General features: G+C 35.7%; 1 protein-coding gene across 4 annotated transcripts in view; it reads right to left on the bottom strand.

Annotated features, from left to right (window-relative positions):
* The window catches only part of TMEM161B (transmembrane protein 161B), a 65,861-nt gene that overhangs the window by 37,051 nt on the left and 12,492 nt on the right, over positions 1-16,318 (bottom strand). For 3 of the 4 annotated variants that reach the window (XM_040622110.1, XM_040622107.1, XM_040622108.1), the window contains exon 2: positions 7,398-7,501. The exons of the other annotated variant lie outside the window; for it this stretch is intronic. In XM_040622110.1, coding sequence (XP_040478044.1) covers positions 7,398-7,501 — 104 coding nt within the window. The remainder of the gene's footprint in view (positions 1-7,397; positions 7,502-16,318) is intronic. 4 annotated transcript variants of the gene reach the window in all.

The following is a 16,318-nucleotide window of genomic DNA, read 5'->3' as shown; positions in this document are numbered from 1 at the left end:
GAGGCAGTTGCACCATATGCAAAGAGAAACGTATAAGGGAGGCTGAAGAGATAAAAAGGAAAAGATGATGCAAAGCCTCCTGGGTCACAGTATGGAGTTTAGATTTTATGCTAAAATAATGGTCTCAAAACAGGAGAGAGAAATAACTTGATTTGCCTTTTTCTGCTCTGTGAATTAGAAGCAGGAAAGAAAAGGAGATATATTTTGGACACTGATTCAACAGGTCTTGCTGATGGACTAAATGTAGGAGGTGGAAAAAAAAAGAATGAAGGGTATCTACCCTTCTGATTTGAGGAAGATGGTAGTACATTTTCTGAGTTGGAGTAGAACAGAAAAAATCAAGAATTTAAACATGCTGAGTTTTTAAGTACCTATGAGACATCAAGTGAAAACATCAAGAGGACAACTGTATATTAGAATCTAGAGCTCAGAGATAACCCGGGGTCATTACATAACTGTGGTATTTATGGAATCAATAAGATCACTTAAGGGGAAAATAAAGCATGGTAGAAGGCTAAATAGTTAATAAGGAAGTGAAAAGTAGGAGCACCTCGGTGGCTCAGTCGGTTAAGTGTCTACTTTCAGCTCAGGTGACAATCCCAGGGTCCTGGAATTGAGCCCCATGTCGGGTTCCCTGCTCAGTGGAGACCCTACTTCTCCCTCTCCCTCTCCCCCACTTGTGCTCTGTCTCAAATAAATAAATAAATTCTTAGAAGAAAAACAAAAAAGTGAAAAGTAGAGTTCATGAAGACAACTCATGTGACAAATGTTGCTGTAACAGAAAACAGGGAAATAGGCCAAAACTAAGAAATGGACATGGGAGGGGCTTTGTTTTTTAAGGCAGAAGGGAGTCAGGGCTGTGACTTTTCTTTGTTTATTGTTGCTGTTACTTTTAGCAAGAGATCTTAAAAAAAAAAAAGTATGTGTATGTGTGTGCGTGCTCACAGGAATAATCAATCCAAAGGAAGTGAAGCAATTAACAACAAGGAAGAAGGAAGAACTAGGAGAAAGTTAGAGGGACACAGGTATAGAGCACAAATGCAGGAAGTGGGCCCTGACAGGACACCTCCTCCTCAGGCCAAAATTAAAATTTATAAACATTTAAAAAAAAAATAAAGACGGGTTGCACATGTAACTAGGGTTCTGGGTTTGGGTCAGAAAACGATTGTGGGGCTCTGGTTTCAAGAGCTTAGCCTGAGGCTGAGGCTGAGGGAGGCATGCATAGTATTTGAGGAGAAAGGATTTGGGCTGAAAGCTGCCTGAGAAGTGGAGCAAAGACTGCCAGGCAGCATGGAGTAGCTAAGGTCTGAAAGTTCAAAGTAAAACAGTTGCACAGTTTTCCATAACAGACAGTGCTTCATACATAGTTGGATTCCATACCATGTGGTTCCCATGTACTAGACACTTTAAGCTCTGGTCTCAGTTTTTAGCCTTTTCTTTTCCTATTAGTTGGTATGTCTATCTTAGCAAAATAACCTGCAATCTGCTTGTAAGTGCTGTACCATGCCTTTCTAATACGGGCTTGGAAAACATAAAAGCTAATTAGCTTTAGATTCTATGTAGCAGTAAGAATGGTTACAAAAATACAATTAGAGAAAAATGTTTTGTGTTCAGGTTATAAAATTGTACATACAATATCATCACAACCATGACAAGAACATATGAATAGAAAAGATTAGAAGGAAATACAACAAAATGTACACAGTGATTATCTTTAGCTGATGAGAATACAGTCCATTACCTCTTGTTTTTTCTTATCAATTTATTATCTTTTTCTATATCATAGGCATATATTGTGTTTGAAATAGGGGAAAAAAACCTTTAAAATAAAAAGTATTAATAGGATTTCACTAAAAAACTGAACTGCTTACATTTAAGTTAAATGCATTAATCTCAGTGTATTTTATGACATTTACCTTGGCTATTCAGTGGCTTTTTTCACCTATGTTCAAACTGTCAGCAGTGTCTCAGATAATAAAGCCAACTTGGTGTTCCACTTCACTAATCACTGAAAATAACTTTTTACTAATTTTCTTATATAAACCTCTTACATAAAATACCATCAGACTGTAACTTTTCTTACTAAAGTGCAACAGCACTTAAAAAATAGGTATCAGAAAATATGAATGTATTGCCCCAAAGTCTTCACAAAAAATTAAGAAGCAATGTCATTTTAAAGCAAACCACTTTCAAATTTTTCAAAAGTAAAAATTTCAGAAATTTAAAATGGAAATCTGAACATGAAAAAATAGAGAAAAGCTTAGTACTGAAAGTTAAAGAGGTTTTAATACATAATCATACAAAACTATTTCAAAACACAGGTCACTACAGATACTTTCTTTTTTTATTATTTTATTTTTATTTTTTACTTTTTTATTATGTTCAGTTAGCCAGCATATACTACATCATTAGTTTTTGATGTAGTGTTCAACGAACTATGGATACTTTCAAGTCTTCATTCTAAATCTCAATAATTTTAACAAGTGAAAAAAAAATTAGAGAAAATACTACTTAAAACCTAGAAAACCTTTCAGCACAAGTAGCTAAAATGTCATTATACATACACATTCTCTTGTTATTTACTGGAAATTTTAATAGAACAGCATCGCAGTCTGGAACTGTAAGTTAAGACCACTAAGGCAAGGAGAGCAAGGACTCAGGCATTCCATAGGGTGGTAGCTGACAGTTTAAAAACCTTTCCCTTGGGTCTTAGGTCCCACCTACTGTGCATTTGAATAGTAGGTTTCTCTCACCAAAGGTAACTTGCAGATTCTTGGATCAGGCAACATGCAAAAGAGAACAGGCAAAAAGAATTAGAGCAACTGAATATGAAGGTGTTGTTACACGCTCTTTACCCAACACAGGATGAGACAAAATCAGAATAAATCCAACCATAACATGTTTACAATGAGGGACATACCGTAAGAAGTAGCAGACCAAAGTGAGAGCCTCAGGAGACAAAGGGGCAGAGAAGAAGGCAGAAAGTTAAGCTAAACAATCAAGGAAATGGAAGGCACGTCAGCAAGGAAGCTCGTATGGGGAAAAAAAGCAAAACCCTACTTCCTCATGCAAAACCCACTATTCAAATGTACAAAGAATGTAACCTATAACTTACCTCTCCATGAAAAGAGGGGCCAAGCAAACTTCAAAACAAAAAGGAACTTTAATTACAACAGAAAGTAGAGAATACTGCGGCTACTATACAGTGGTATGCTAGACTTGATAAAGAACACCTCTGGATGATCTGGGCAACTGTTACAAGTGTTCTCTCTGTTAGGGAAAGCAGTTCATAGTAAAGACACAAAGAAACCAACTTCCCATGGTTTTTCCTCCCTTTGGAGAGAGGGAGAAATTGAGCAGTCTGAGAGCACTAGACTCTACGCAGCTGAGTTTTTCAAAGTTAGTAATACAAGCTCACAGGTTACAGGGAAGAAGAGACTTTTTACCTAAGTTCTTGTTAAAGCAGAATCCCTTCAACAAAACCTGACAGTCACATAAAAAGGCATGTAGAAAAGGAGAGTAACATTTTTGAGAAGAAAAATATTTTTCTATTAAAGAAAACTGGAAGATTGGAATACAAAATATTTATAATTTAGTAATGTGGAATAAATTTAATTTCAAATAGTGAGGTGAGAGATATAATTTGAACAGATGATATTTCTTAAACCCTACTTCACACTTAGCACGTTTGTGGTAATCAAAATCAATGCTGAGGTGCCTTTTCATTCAGAATAAAAGGTGGCTATGTAGTCATAGAAAAGCCAGAGGAATATAATAAGCAAAGACAAATCATACACTAACTACATATAACCTGAAGGATAGCTTATACAATAGCTTATACAAAGCTAAGTACCACTAGGAATAAAAGGCAGGAAAAATCTTAAATAAATTACTCTGCTAACTGCCAAAAGAAGTCACAGTAATTGTAGAAAAGTTCACCACCACCAAATTCCAAACTATGTTCAAGTATGTCAGTTCCAGGACAACATCTGGAGTTGATGAGCAGCCATACATTAAATAAATACTACACTGTGAATTTAACTTCAGGATAAAAACCTAGATCTGTTTCATTTTTCAGTATGTGAAATATGAGTAAAGTTAAAACTTGTCTTCTCATCTATAAACACATCACCTACAGCAGAGAAGGACCAGACACTCACCGATCTTGCTTTTACTTCCTAGGTACAATGAAAACTACATTCCCAGATTCCCCTGCACTTTGGCCTGAAGAGTCCCAGGGCCCCAGCCTATGGAATGTAGGCAGAACTGATATATTTTTAAGCTTGGCCCCTTGAATCACCTGAAAGATCCATAGCTTACTCCCTTTAGCTGCCAAGTGACACAGCAACTATAACAGAAGATTCCAAGGTAGCAGGAGGAATACAAGAGCCAACAAGTCCAAAGAAGTAGAGACTCCCTAAGTCACCACTTGAAGAAGAGCTGAATCCTTAAAATACCACTTTGTTAAGAATCTACCTGGAGAGCTGCCCAACCCCTTCCTGACTCTCCCATCGGACCCTGATTCCTGATTCCCATCTGAGGAAATGGAAGAAGAAGCTAAGCTCAGATACTGAGATTTCTGAGGCCTTAACATACCCCCAAATACATCTCTCCTACCTAGTTCAGGTACAGATCCAAATGGCATAACAGAAATAAAAGTTTTTATCAGTATTAGGTTTTATAATAGTGTAAAAGCAGTATTAATGTAAAAGCACTATTAATGGAATTACACCAGGTTAACGACTGGTTGTTTAAAAAAAACAAAAAAACAAAACAAAACAAAAAAAACAAAAAAACTAGAGATACACAACACTAACAGCAATATATGTTATTTAACAAGAGCTAGGAAACTAGTTATTTTTTTTATATTAAAAATCAACAGGCTCCCAATATAAAAGCAAAAACTCCTTCAAGGTATGACTTCTTCAAGTAAATGGCAGGAGGCTTACTCATTAAGTAAACATAATAAAATCTGATGGCACTTTAAACCTTCCATTCCAAAAAGACACAGATTAATGAGAGATATGGACATAAATTTATATGGCACAAAAAGACAAGCCATAACTTTTAAGAAAAATATGAATATTTATTTACAATATGAAGATGTACTAGTGGAACAAATATTAGGACTATAGATACAGAACCTAAAAATATGTCTCTTCTGTCATACTCATGATTAATCTATCATGGAATCTACACATCTGTTCACTTGAATAGTTCTATTCAAAAGTTCCATTCAATATAGTCACTCCCAAGCCATGAGCCTCACCCCTTAAACTCCTTTAAACATTTTACAGATGATAAAGAATGCCCTCAGACCTTCTCTTTCTTAAACTCAATAGCATCATATGATTTAAAAAGTAAATGGTCATTTCTGATCAATATTTTTACATGAGCAATTTAGAAGGCAATTTTACATTTTATCAATATTAAAACAGTATAATATGATATAACAGTAATTATGCCAAAAGGATAAAATCAATGATATTCAACAGTTAAGCAACAGCACTTAGCAATTTGACTTCATGACCTAAAAATTTCAGAGGATCTTAAAAACACAAAACAAGAAATGAATTATAGCAGAAAAGTTAACTATTACTAGAAAATTCTGACTGCTATCCTTGGAACCTGATATGGAATTAGAAACAGCATTAATTAACACTAAAGTTAATCTGCCTACAAAAGCAAATCAGAATCACAAAAAATTATCAACTTCGTGTTTATTTTTAAAGGTTGAACTCCCCCTCAATTAGTAGTATGTATATTTATGAAACAGTCTTATCAAAAAAGTAAAGATTTTAATTCTAATACATAATTCCAATATTAACAAAGAGAAGACAATTAGGTTTTCAAACTCTGAAGTTTTAGTTTTTACTGGTGAATGTAAGTTTTATAGAAACAAATGGAAAGCAGATTACGTAAGAACATGGAAATTGCTTATACCCTAATATGAAACAAGACTGCCCAGATCTCTAGAGCCAGTATGAGATCTGAAGTCTCACTGAAGACTCATCATAAAGAGTCTATAAACATGGAATTCTCGGTAGAAAACAAGTTACCTTAACATATTTTTAATCTAGTTCATTAATTCAGATTCCATTTATTTAGAATGTATAATTTGCCTAGCTGATGTTTATACTTTCATGATCTACGGAAAGGGGTTTTGATAAGCAAAAAAGTAAGCGAGACTACATAGGGCATAAGACTACACAGTTAAAAACTAGTTGTAGATGACTTATTTTTCTCATAAATAACTCTTGATAGAGGTTTTCAACTTCACTAAAACTTTAGTCATTATTTACTGTGCTAATAAAACATGTTTTTAAATAGCTGTTCTCTCTCATATTCCATACATGTATATGCATGTGTGTGTGCGTGTGTGTTTAAGGTGATCAAAAAAAATTTTTAAGCAGTCCAATTTTTTTTTTATATTTAAATGATATGAAAAGTATGAAGCATAAAGAATATCAAACTAGAAAATAAATTCTAGCGGAAATTTAAGCTTTGGGGATAGAATAGCCTTGAACTAATTAATAAAGGCTTATGATTTGTCTTGCAGTATATGAAATTATTAAGAGGATAAGAGCTATCCATTGTTTTCTAAGTCCAAAAGGTCTAAACAAAAGAAAATGGACTTACAAAACAGTAAACAGAGTTTGGTTATTTACTGGAGATGAATAATTAGAATAAAACTATAGTCACTGTACCAAATCTGTAACTTACCTTTCATAATTGCACAGGATTTTGCCAAGTATTTTTCTATACGCAGTTTTTCCTGCATTTGTGTCATATCCCTAAAATCAGCTTCTTTACTTTCGATTTTATTATTTTCTTACACAAATATCAGCAAGGAAACTTAGCTCCTTTTTGGAAGGATTGGGAATAGTAGTAAGCTTATACTGCAGTAGACAAAATTAAAACCATACAAAGTAACTTTGCGCTCTCCTTATCAAGTTAAAGTTTAAAATTCTTTGCCATAAAACAAGGAACCCCTAATTCTCATAATAAACTCTCAACTGAGTGAACGATAGATATACTCTCATTTTTTCCAGCAATGGTGAAAATATTTAAACACTTCAATTTATAGTCTCATCCCCTTGTTGACCAATCTTTTAAGAAGGTAACTACAGAAAAGTTACTTGGTATTTTCATTGGCTATGGACAAAAGGAGACAGGAAGGAGGGTGGAATGAATTCTTGACCATGATCCAATTACCTTTATACTAAAAAAATAAACTACTAATATCTCAAGTAAGAAAAAATAAGGAAGCCAGATTTTTCTCATAACTTTCCTTTTGTCATGTTTTTTAAAAAACAGGAATTCATACTTAACTCCTGGGAAGTCAATCAGCCTGAGATTTCAAAGTGCCAGACACACTCAGCCTATCTTTGCCTTACCTGCCATTACAGAGTAGCCATCGAGCAAGAGAATAGTGAGGTATAATCTTCTGCATGACACTGGCCATCACCATGGTAACGACCAGCTGTATACCTATCACACCCTGTATAAAACAAATAAACAAACAAGTTTAACAATGAACAAATTTATATTTGAAGGACACTGGTGGAAAGCTTTCTATACATTCTGAAAATTGTATCTTAAAAGATGAGTTTACTATTAAAATACATATTATTTTGGCATTCAAGATCACATGTTTAAACTTAAAACATTTATGGGCGCCTGGGTGGCTCAGGTGCTTAAGCGTCTGCCTTCGGCTCGGGTCATGATCTCATCTCAGGGTCCTGGAATCAATCCCCGAATCAGGCTCCTTGCTCGACGGGGAGCCTGCTTCTCTCTCTCTCCCTCTGTAGCTTCCCCTGCTTGTGCTCTCTCTCACTCACTCACTCTCTAATAAATAAATAAAATCTTTAAAAAAAATAAAAAATAAACTTAAAACATTTAACCTCATCTCATAATCCTCTACAAATTACCCGAAGGTGACATCCATGTTAATAAACGTTAAATGAGTTAGCATGCACATTTAAAATCAATTCCCAAGACACTTTCTCCATTATTTAAGGGTATCAAAATGAAGTGAAAAGTAGTGTTTCATCTTTCTCCAAACTTATTCTATTCAACACACTTAAAACACTACTTTGGGAAGCCTTGAAAGGAGTATGCCCTACCTTTTACTTCTAAGTTGGTACTGATAATTAAATGATTAAGCAAATGATTAAAGAACATATAAGAACATAAATTTAATCTCATATTAAGTAACTATATTAAGTGTAATGACAGAACTGGCCTGAAAGTCAATAGAAAAAAAAAAAATTAACTCATGATGTCATCACCAACTTCCAGCAGGTAGGCCTTCAACAATGTTCAAAAACCTCCTTAGTTTACTCTCATTACTCTAATACTCTCCCTGTTCTCTATGAAAACTAATTCAAAACGTTCTCCCATCTCCTCACACCTCCAAAATCCCTCAAACTTCTAACTCTCCACTCAGCAGAGGACATCTTGTACTTCACAAAGAAAATATACACATTCGGGGTGCCTGGGTGGCTCAGTCAGTTAAGCGTCTGACTCAATTTCAGCTCAGGTTATGATCTCAGCATTGTGAGACTGAGCCCCATATGGGGCTCCCTGCTCAGCAAGGAGTCTGCCTGAGATTTTCTCTCCTCCTCTGTCCCTCCCCCAACTCTCAAAAAAATCTAAAAAAAAAACACCATCAAATGAGAACTCTCACTTGCTACCAACAAGCTCACAGTCATTTGTATCTGCACCCTCTGGAAATAACAGAGCACCTTCTATACAAATCCCTGCATCTGTGCTTCAAAGTCCACCTTCTCTTGATGTTCGGGAACCTCAACCACTGAATACTTCACTTACTATATTTTCTTTAACCTCTTCTCTATCTGAATTCTTCCTACCGGCACTACAGCATCCATAAGTCTCTCTCATCTTTCTGAAATATAACAGTAATTTTCCCTCATTCTACAGCCCTCCTCCTTCATATTCATAGCTACTTGACAAAAGACTTGTTTTCACTATTTCTATGTTCTTATACCCTCCACAGTTCCCATTTGACTTGTACTTCAGCCCATTCCACTGAAACACCTATCATCAAGATCACTTCATCTTGCCAAATTACCTTTCCTGATCTTAAATCCCAACAGAACCCCACAAGGTCTACCACATGCCTTGCTTTACTCACACCATGACGATGCATTCTTCATACTCCTCTTTGCTAGCTCTTCCCTCTATCAAAGCAGTCCAAAAATAAAGTTGAATTCCTACCTCAAACCTAATATACCAAAAAAGTACATTAAAAAATATAAAAGTATTTAAAAAGAAGCAGTATACTTAAAAAAAAAGGGGGGGGTGCCTGGGTGGCTCAGTCGTTAAGCGTCTGCCTTCGGCTCAGGGCGTGATCCCAGCGTTCTGGGATCGAGCCCCACATCAGGCTCCTCATTCTGTACCACTATTACCTCTCCTACAAAATAAAACTACTAATTCAACCTACCTAACGTGGTTAGGAATTATGCCTGATACAGAGTAGTAAGCTCAGTATGTATTAGTACTATTTGTTGTTATTGTCATTTTACTACTATCATAAGATAACTTTTTTAAAGTTTTTAATTCTGTAAGATAACTTTTTAAATTTCAAGACAGAGAAAAGGTTTCAAAAAATAACAAGTCTCCTAAGTGATAAAAGAGCAAAAAATAAGTTGAAAAAAACAAATTTCACTGATTATAACAAACTGTTCAACTGATTGTTCATCACTATAACAAATGTACTACTGTGGAGTGAACCGGTGATGGGGGGGCGGATAGCAGGGGGGTTGAACATGTACAAGGAAAGGGTATACAGTAACTCTCTTATACTTTCATTAACTTTGCTCTGAACCTAAAACTGCTCTAAAAAATAAAATTCATTAATTAAATCAAATTTCTATAACAGAGAACAATATAAATAATGTCAAATGACTAACTGGGAAAAGGTATTTGTAACTCACATCACAAAGGAATAATTTCCTTATATTATAAAGGGTTTTTATAAATCAACTATAGTATTCCCCCCTTCCTCTCTCACCCCACCCCCATACTGCGGGAGATATGTTCCAAGACCCCCTGTGAATATCTAAAACCTTGGATGGTATCAAATCCTATATACAATGTTTTTTCTTTTTTAAAAAAATTTAAACTCAATTAATTAACATATAATGTATTACTGGTTTCAGAGGTAGAGGTCAGTGATTCATCAGTCTTATATAACAGCTAGTGCTCAACACATCATGTGCCCTCCTCTATGTCCATCACCCAGTTTCCCCACCCCCCGACCTCCCACCCCTCCAGCAACCCACAGTTTGTTCCCTATGATTAAGGGTCTCTTATGGTTTGTCTCCCTCTCTGATTTTGCCTTTTTTATTTTTCCCTATCTTCCCCTATGCTGTTGTTTTGTTTCTTAAATTCCACATGAGTAAAATCATATGATAATCGTCTTTCCCTGACTGACTTATTTCACTTGGCGTAATACCCTCTAGTTCCATCCATGTCATTACAAATGGCAAGATTTCATTTTTTGATGGCTGAGTAGTATTCCATTGTACATATATACCACATCTTCTTTATCCATGCATCTGTCAATGAAAATATGGGCTCTTTCCGTAGTTTGGCTATTGTGTACATTGCTGCTATAAACACTGGGGTGCAGGTGCCCCTTCGGATCACTACATTTGTATCTTTGGGGTAAATACCCAGTAGTGCAATTGCTGGGTCATAGGGTAGCTCTATTTTCAACTTTTTGAGGAACCACCATACTGTTTTCCAGAATGGCTGCACCAGCTTACATTCCCACCAACAGTGTAAGAGGGTTCCCCCTTTCTCCATATCCTCGCCAACATCTGTCGTTTCCTGACTTGTTAATTTTAGCCATTGTGACCAGTGTGAGGTGGTATCTCATTGTGGTTTTGATTGGTATTTCCCTGATGCCGACTGATGCTGAGCATTTTCTCATACACAGTGTTTTTTTTCTATACATACATACCTACAATAAAGTTTAATTTATAAATTAGGCTCAGTAAGAGATCAACAATTGTTAATAACAAAATAGAAAAATTAAAACATACTGTAATAAAAGTTAAATGAATGTGGTCTCTCTCTCAGAAGATATCTTACTCAAGTATAGTCATCCTTCTTGTGATAATGTGAAATGATAAAATGCCTACATGATTAAATGAAGTGAGATGAATGTCACAGGCATTGTGACATACTATCAGGTTACTACTGACCGTCTGATGGTATGTCAGGAGAATCATCTGCTTCCAGACCATGGTTGACCACGGGTAACTGAAACCAAGGATTGGGGGGGGGGGAGGGGGGCGGAGTAACTACTGTACTAAAAGACCAAATGCCTAATTAAAAAAAGAGGAAAAAATATGAACAGACAGTTCTCCAAAAAAAGAAAGTAAAAATGGCTCTTAAACAGGACTGCTTTTAAAATGCTTTTGAAACCTGCCTCAACCCTGGTTTTACTGTGGATATTTTACTGCCTTAAATTCTATCAATTGGGTTAAAGTTCAGACCACTTTTATATTCACCTAACATCAAAGGTTACATTTTTACCTTTCTACTTTCACATTTCCTATCACTTGAATTTACTATCCTATTTTCTGTGTAGTTTGTGATAGAAGTTCTGCAATCTCCATACAATGAATGCCATTACAAAGAACTCTTTCAGGCAGAACAAGGCGAAGAAATATATTAACAAGTATGTCGGAAGGTTGGTCTATTTGAGATTACAGACTTAAAAGCAGAAGATAAGTTTTTAGTCAGGGAAAGTTTTGTGCACAAAGTAAATCTCAATCTACTCTTTAAAGCAATAAGTGACAGTATCACAGAATCTTCAAGGTCATCTAGTACATTCTCTCTCAAACACATATACCAATTTATTAGAGTGTAAGCTCCTTAATAGCAAAAATAATTTCTTAGTCATATCTAATAAATGTTACAGGTATTAAATGACATTACAGAAAGACCGATATGGAAAAAAATATATGATGGAATGTGATGAACTGGGGAAGAGAGATATTTTGCTCAACTCTCTCCTCTTAGTCCTTATCACTAAACATAATATCACTGATAGACGCAGTATTGAAAATGCAAAGCACATGAAGGTAAGAAACAAAAATGAGCAAACTGGATTGATTAGGAATAACAACTAGGTTTTTGCAATGACCCAGACCAGAAATAATGAATCTTTAAATTACAGTGGTATCAGGCACCTGGGTGGCTCAGTCGGTTAAGTGTCTGCCTTCAGCTCAGGTCATGATCCCAGGGTTCTGGGATCCAGCCCCACATCGGACTCCCTGCTCAGAGGGGAGCCTGCCACTCCCCCTACTCCTGCTTGCTCTCTCAGTCAAATAAATAAAATCTTTTTTAAAAAAATAATAAATTACAGTGGTATATTTGGTACTCAGAAGAGAAAAGCATTCTGAAGATCTTGCTGCAGAATTCAGAGGCTTATCAAATATGGAGGCAAAGGAGGAATTAATGAAAACCACCTCGAGAAACGCAAACACCAGTCTCAATGCAGTAATGTTTGACTAAAAAACTGTTCAAAGCAAAAATGTAACGTTATACTATTCCTTTATTATGCCACTTCCACATTTTTAAACAAAGTTGGAAATATTTTCTCAAAGCCTCATCTATACACTGTGCTAAACACATTATTATGTCTTCTTCCAACTTTCTAATAGAAGAAAATAAATCTTTTCTAGAATGTATTTCATCTTTTAGAGAGGTAAAATTATGTGGAAGCTATTTCACCAAACTTACCCCTTTTTGTATTATTGAGTACAGATTTTCAAAACGGCTATCATTTTACAGAATTATGTATTATCAATTTAATAGACTATGAATACTAAATTTAGATCAACTTTTGAGACATTACTATGAAATTAGCAATTACAGCATACATTCCAGGGATTAACATATTAAAATATAAAAAGTATTCAATTCGTTAACTAAGAGACACAATTTGAAATTTAAAAACAAACATTCTAACAACCTGTCTTCAATGCCCAACTTAGCATCTATGTATGCCTCAGTTTATGCAAAAGCAGAATTTTTTAACTGTTTAACTTAAAATTTCCTGAGTATTGCCCATTTTTTTATTTTTAAAGATTTTATTTACTTACTTGACAGAGGACGCGAGAACGTGCACAAGCAGGGGGAGTGGCAACAGAGGGAGAGGGAGAAGCAGTCTCCCCAAGGAGCAGGAAGACTGGTAACAGGCTCAATCCCAGGACCGTGGGATCATGACCTGAGCCAAAGACAGCCGCTTAACCAACTGAGCCCCCCAGGTGCCCCAAATATTTCTCATTTTTAATGAAAGAGAATGATTAAATAAATTTGACCATAAACAACCATATATTTCACAAGAGAAAACTGTTAAACTGTGCAGAGATGTAGTGAGGCTACAAAGTCCATCAAGGCCGAAGACTCAAAAACAACCATATGGACCACTGACTCAAGCAGCCTTAATGCTTTTATTAATGTATCAAAACAATAACTTGACCAAAGAGATGGTTTCTGCCTAGATTCACTGCCTCTAGGCCCTGATTCTCTTGATAACTAGAACCAGGAAAAGTCATTTATGAAATAACTCATAAGCACCCAAGAAGGGTGAAACACTAAGGCAACTCAGGTTTCAACCTTTCCATATCTATTAACCTGAGGCCATGAAGAGCAAGACAAAGTTATTTGCCTTTAAGTCTCTAGAAGAATAATCACTTCAATTTTTGTCAGTAATCATTTCTGTGTAGGTTAAAAAAGTTCTTACAAAGGAAGATTAAACAATCCTCTAAGAAATAAAATATATCAGATATCAACATTTTATCTTACTTGTCAATCTTGAAAATAAAACTCCCAAAACTTAAATATAAGTGCTACGATTTTAAAATTCAAACTCGGAATATTGTATCAGACTCAGTGGAGTTGACATTTTGTTTTGTTTCATTAAACTAGCTCTCCTGCTGACAAACAGACTGAAACAAAGCACACACAGTTTACCATTAGAAGGCATATTTGCATCTATATTTGGGACTCAGACCAGCCCAAATGATTTCAAGTATAATCTCCCCGAATAAGTTAGAAGGGAGAAAAAATAAAGAGGATATTACCTGCAGAGGCTGCTTTTAGGCAACAGGCTTGAGCAATGGAAACCTGAGTAAGGCAAAAGGACCCACAGAGACCACCAAGCAGAATGTAAACAGGCTCATTAAGCAATCCACCTCAAACTAACTAACCAATTACAACCAAGCACAGTTCCTAAGATTACCAAAAAAGGAGAAAATTCCGTATGTCCTCATACTTCCTTACTTTGCCCTATAAATGCTGCCCCTACCACAAGCTAGTCGCAGACAATCTCTGCTCTGCTGTCCCACCCACTGCTCTGCTTTGGGCAAAATCAGGGCCTGTGCTGCTGGCCCCATCCAATCTGGACACCCCACATCTGGTGGCCCTGCCATACAATCAGAGCATCCCACATTACCTAATAACCTATTTTTTGTCTCTTGACTGTTTATGTTTTAGTGATAGCTAAACACGTTGACATAAGACTTCTCAGTGACGCTCAAATAATTTAAAGGTATAAATTTTATTTCAACCTAAATTTACATAAAACTTAGAATTCACACTTTGAGCACTTAAACCATCTCTGAACAATTTTACAAATGAGGAAATCAACGTTCAAACAGCAAAGATCAAAGTTACAGACCTATTCAAAACCCAGGCCCTTAATTTCCAACCTAATGCTTTTTCCACTAAATCAATTCAGTGCATTCGATTAACATTTGATGAGCAACAAAGTACATGTGCTGATCATTAGATCACTCACATGCAATAGGGAGAAATAACACAGTCCCTGCCACCAATAAGCAGCCAGGGAACTAGGAGAATAAATGGACCATTACAATACAAAGTGATGAGAGGACGGGAAGAAGATTCTGAGAACACAGCAAAATGAGAGAGAGGGAGAGAGAGAGAGAGAGAAATTATTAAGGGGGAAAAAGCTGTGGAAGGACATTTTGCAAGGTAAAGCCTAAGTTAAGACCCAATGAACTCAGTCTGGTGAGGCATCAAAATGAAAGAGGTTTAGAATTTAATCTGAAGGTTACAGGAAACCCATGAAAAGTAGTATCATCAGGTGAGTATTTAAGAAAAATCACTCTGAATAGCATGAAAGAACGGATGAGGGACAACCCAGCAGCACTAAGACAGCTAAGCTCAGCCATGAGTGGAAGAGCCGTACTAATAAAGGCAGCTGCGGTACTATAGGCATATTGTCTTTTACTTGGGTGGTAAGAACTACATATCATGTGACAAATGACTTAGGGTCTTACTCAAATAATGCTAAAAATCATGTAAGTCCAACTCATGTCACTATAGGAAGCATTTATATATATAGTAAAAGCAAACAAAAATTTAATTTACAAATACAGGCTGTCTGCCTAACATATATCCAATATCTTGCTGGCTGTTATTAGGAACTTGGCAAAGTAATTTTGTGTTTCACTGACTACTTTACCCCAAATACTTAGCACAATGACATTTAGAATCGTTCAAGGCACATAATAGGGCATTTGATATCTGTTGAATGACTGAATGAAAGGCATCACTATAAAAGATTTAGTCTTAACAGAACTTAAAATCCAAGATTATCATACTAGGTAACAACAAATATATTAAGGCAATACTGTAGCATAAAATTGCATAGTACTATGAACAAAAGTTATAAAAACTGAAAAAACTGAATATGAAAGTTTCATTGAGTAGATGAAACCTAACATGAAAACTGAAATCAGAGACGAGGAATAAAAGAAAGGGAATTCCAGGCTAAATGACAAATAGGAACACAGAGTAACCATGGGACAGCGAAAATCCTAGCTCAACCAAAGCAAACTTTAGTATCGAATGGCAAAGAACTGTGAGAAATAAGATGAAAAAAAAAAATTTACATTGTTGAGTCTTCATAAACAAGAGGACACATTTAGCTGAGGTGTTTAAAAAGATTACCTTGAAAGACTTTTAAGCAGAGGTACGAGGATGAAATAATGTGAGTAACATATAAGAAAAAAAGAGATATAGCGATATATTAATCAATTAAAGAGAAAACCTAAGACTAGGGTAGAAGCAGTTGAAACTAGGGAAAAAAAGAAGTATGTCAGAAGGAAACCAATCAGATGAATTGAGTGTGACTGAACACAAAGGAAAACAACAGTTGAATAAAAATGAGGAATATCTCAAAGATTATTTCAGGATGTTTTTAGTCAGAGTGACTGGTAGAATCCTATAGCCACTGGGCAGGAAAACT

Source organism: Ursus maritimus, unplaced genomic scaffold (assembly GCF_017311325.1).
Source record: "Ursus maritimus isolate PB19 unplaced genomic scaffold, ASM1731132v1 scaffold_5, whole genome shotgun sequence".
Classification (NCBI taxonomy): domain Eukaryota; kingdom Metazoa; phylum Chordata; class Mammalia; order Carnivora; family Ursidae; genus Ursus; species Ursus maritimus.
The sequence above is the reverse complement of the archived record's forward strand: the minus strand, read 5'-3'. Positions and strand labels throughout refer to the sequence as shown.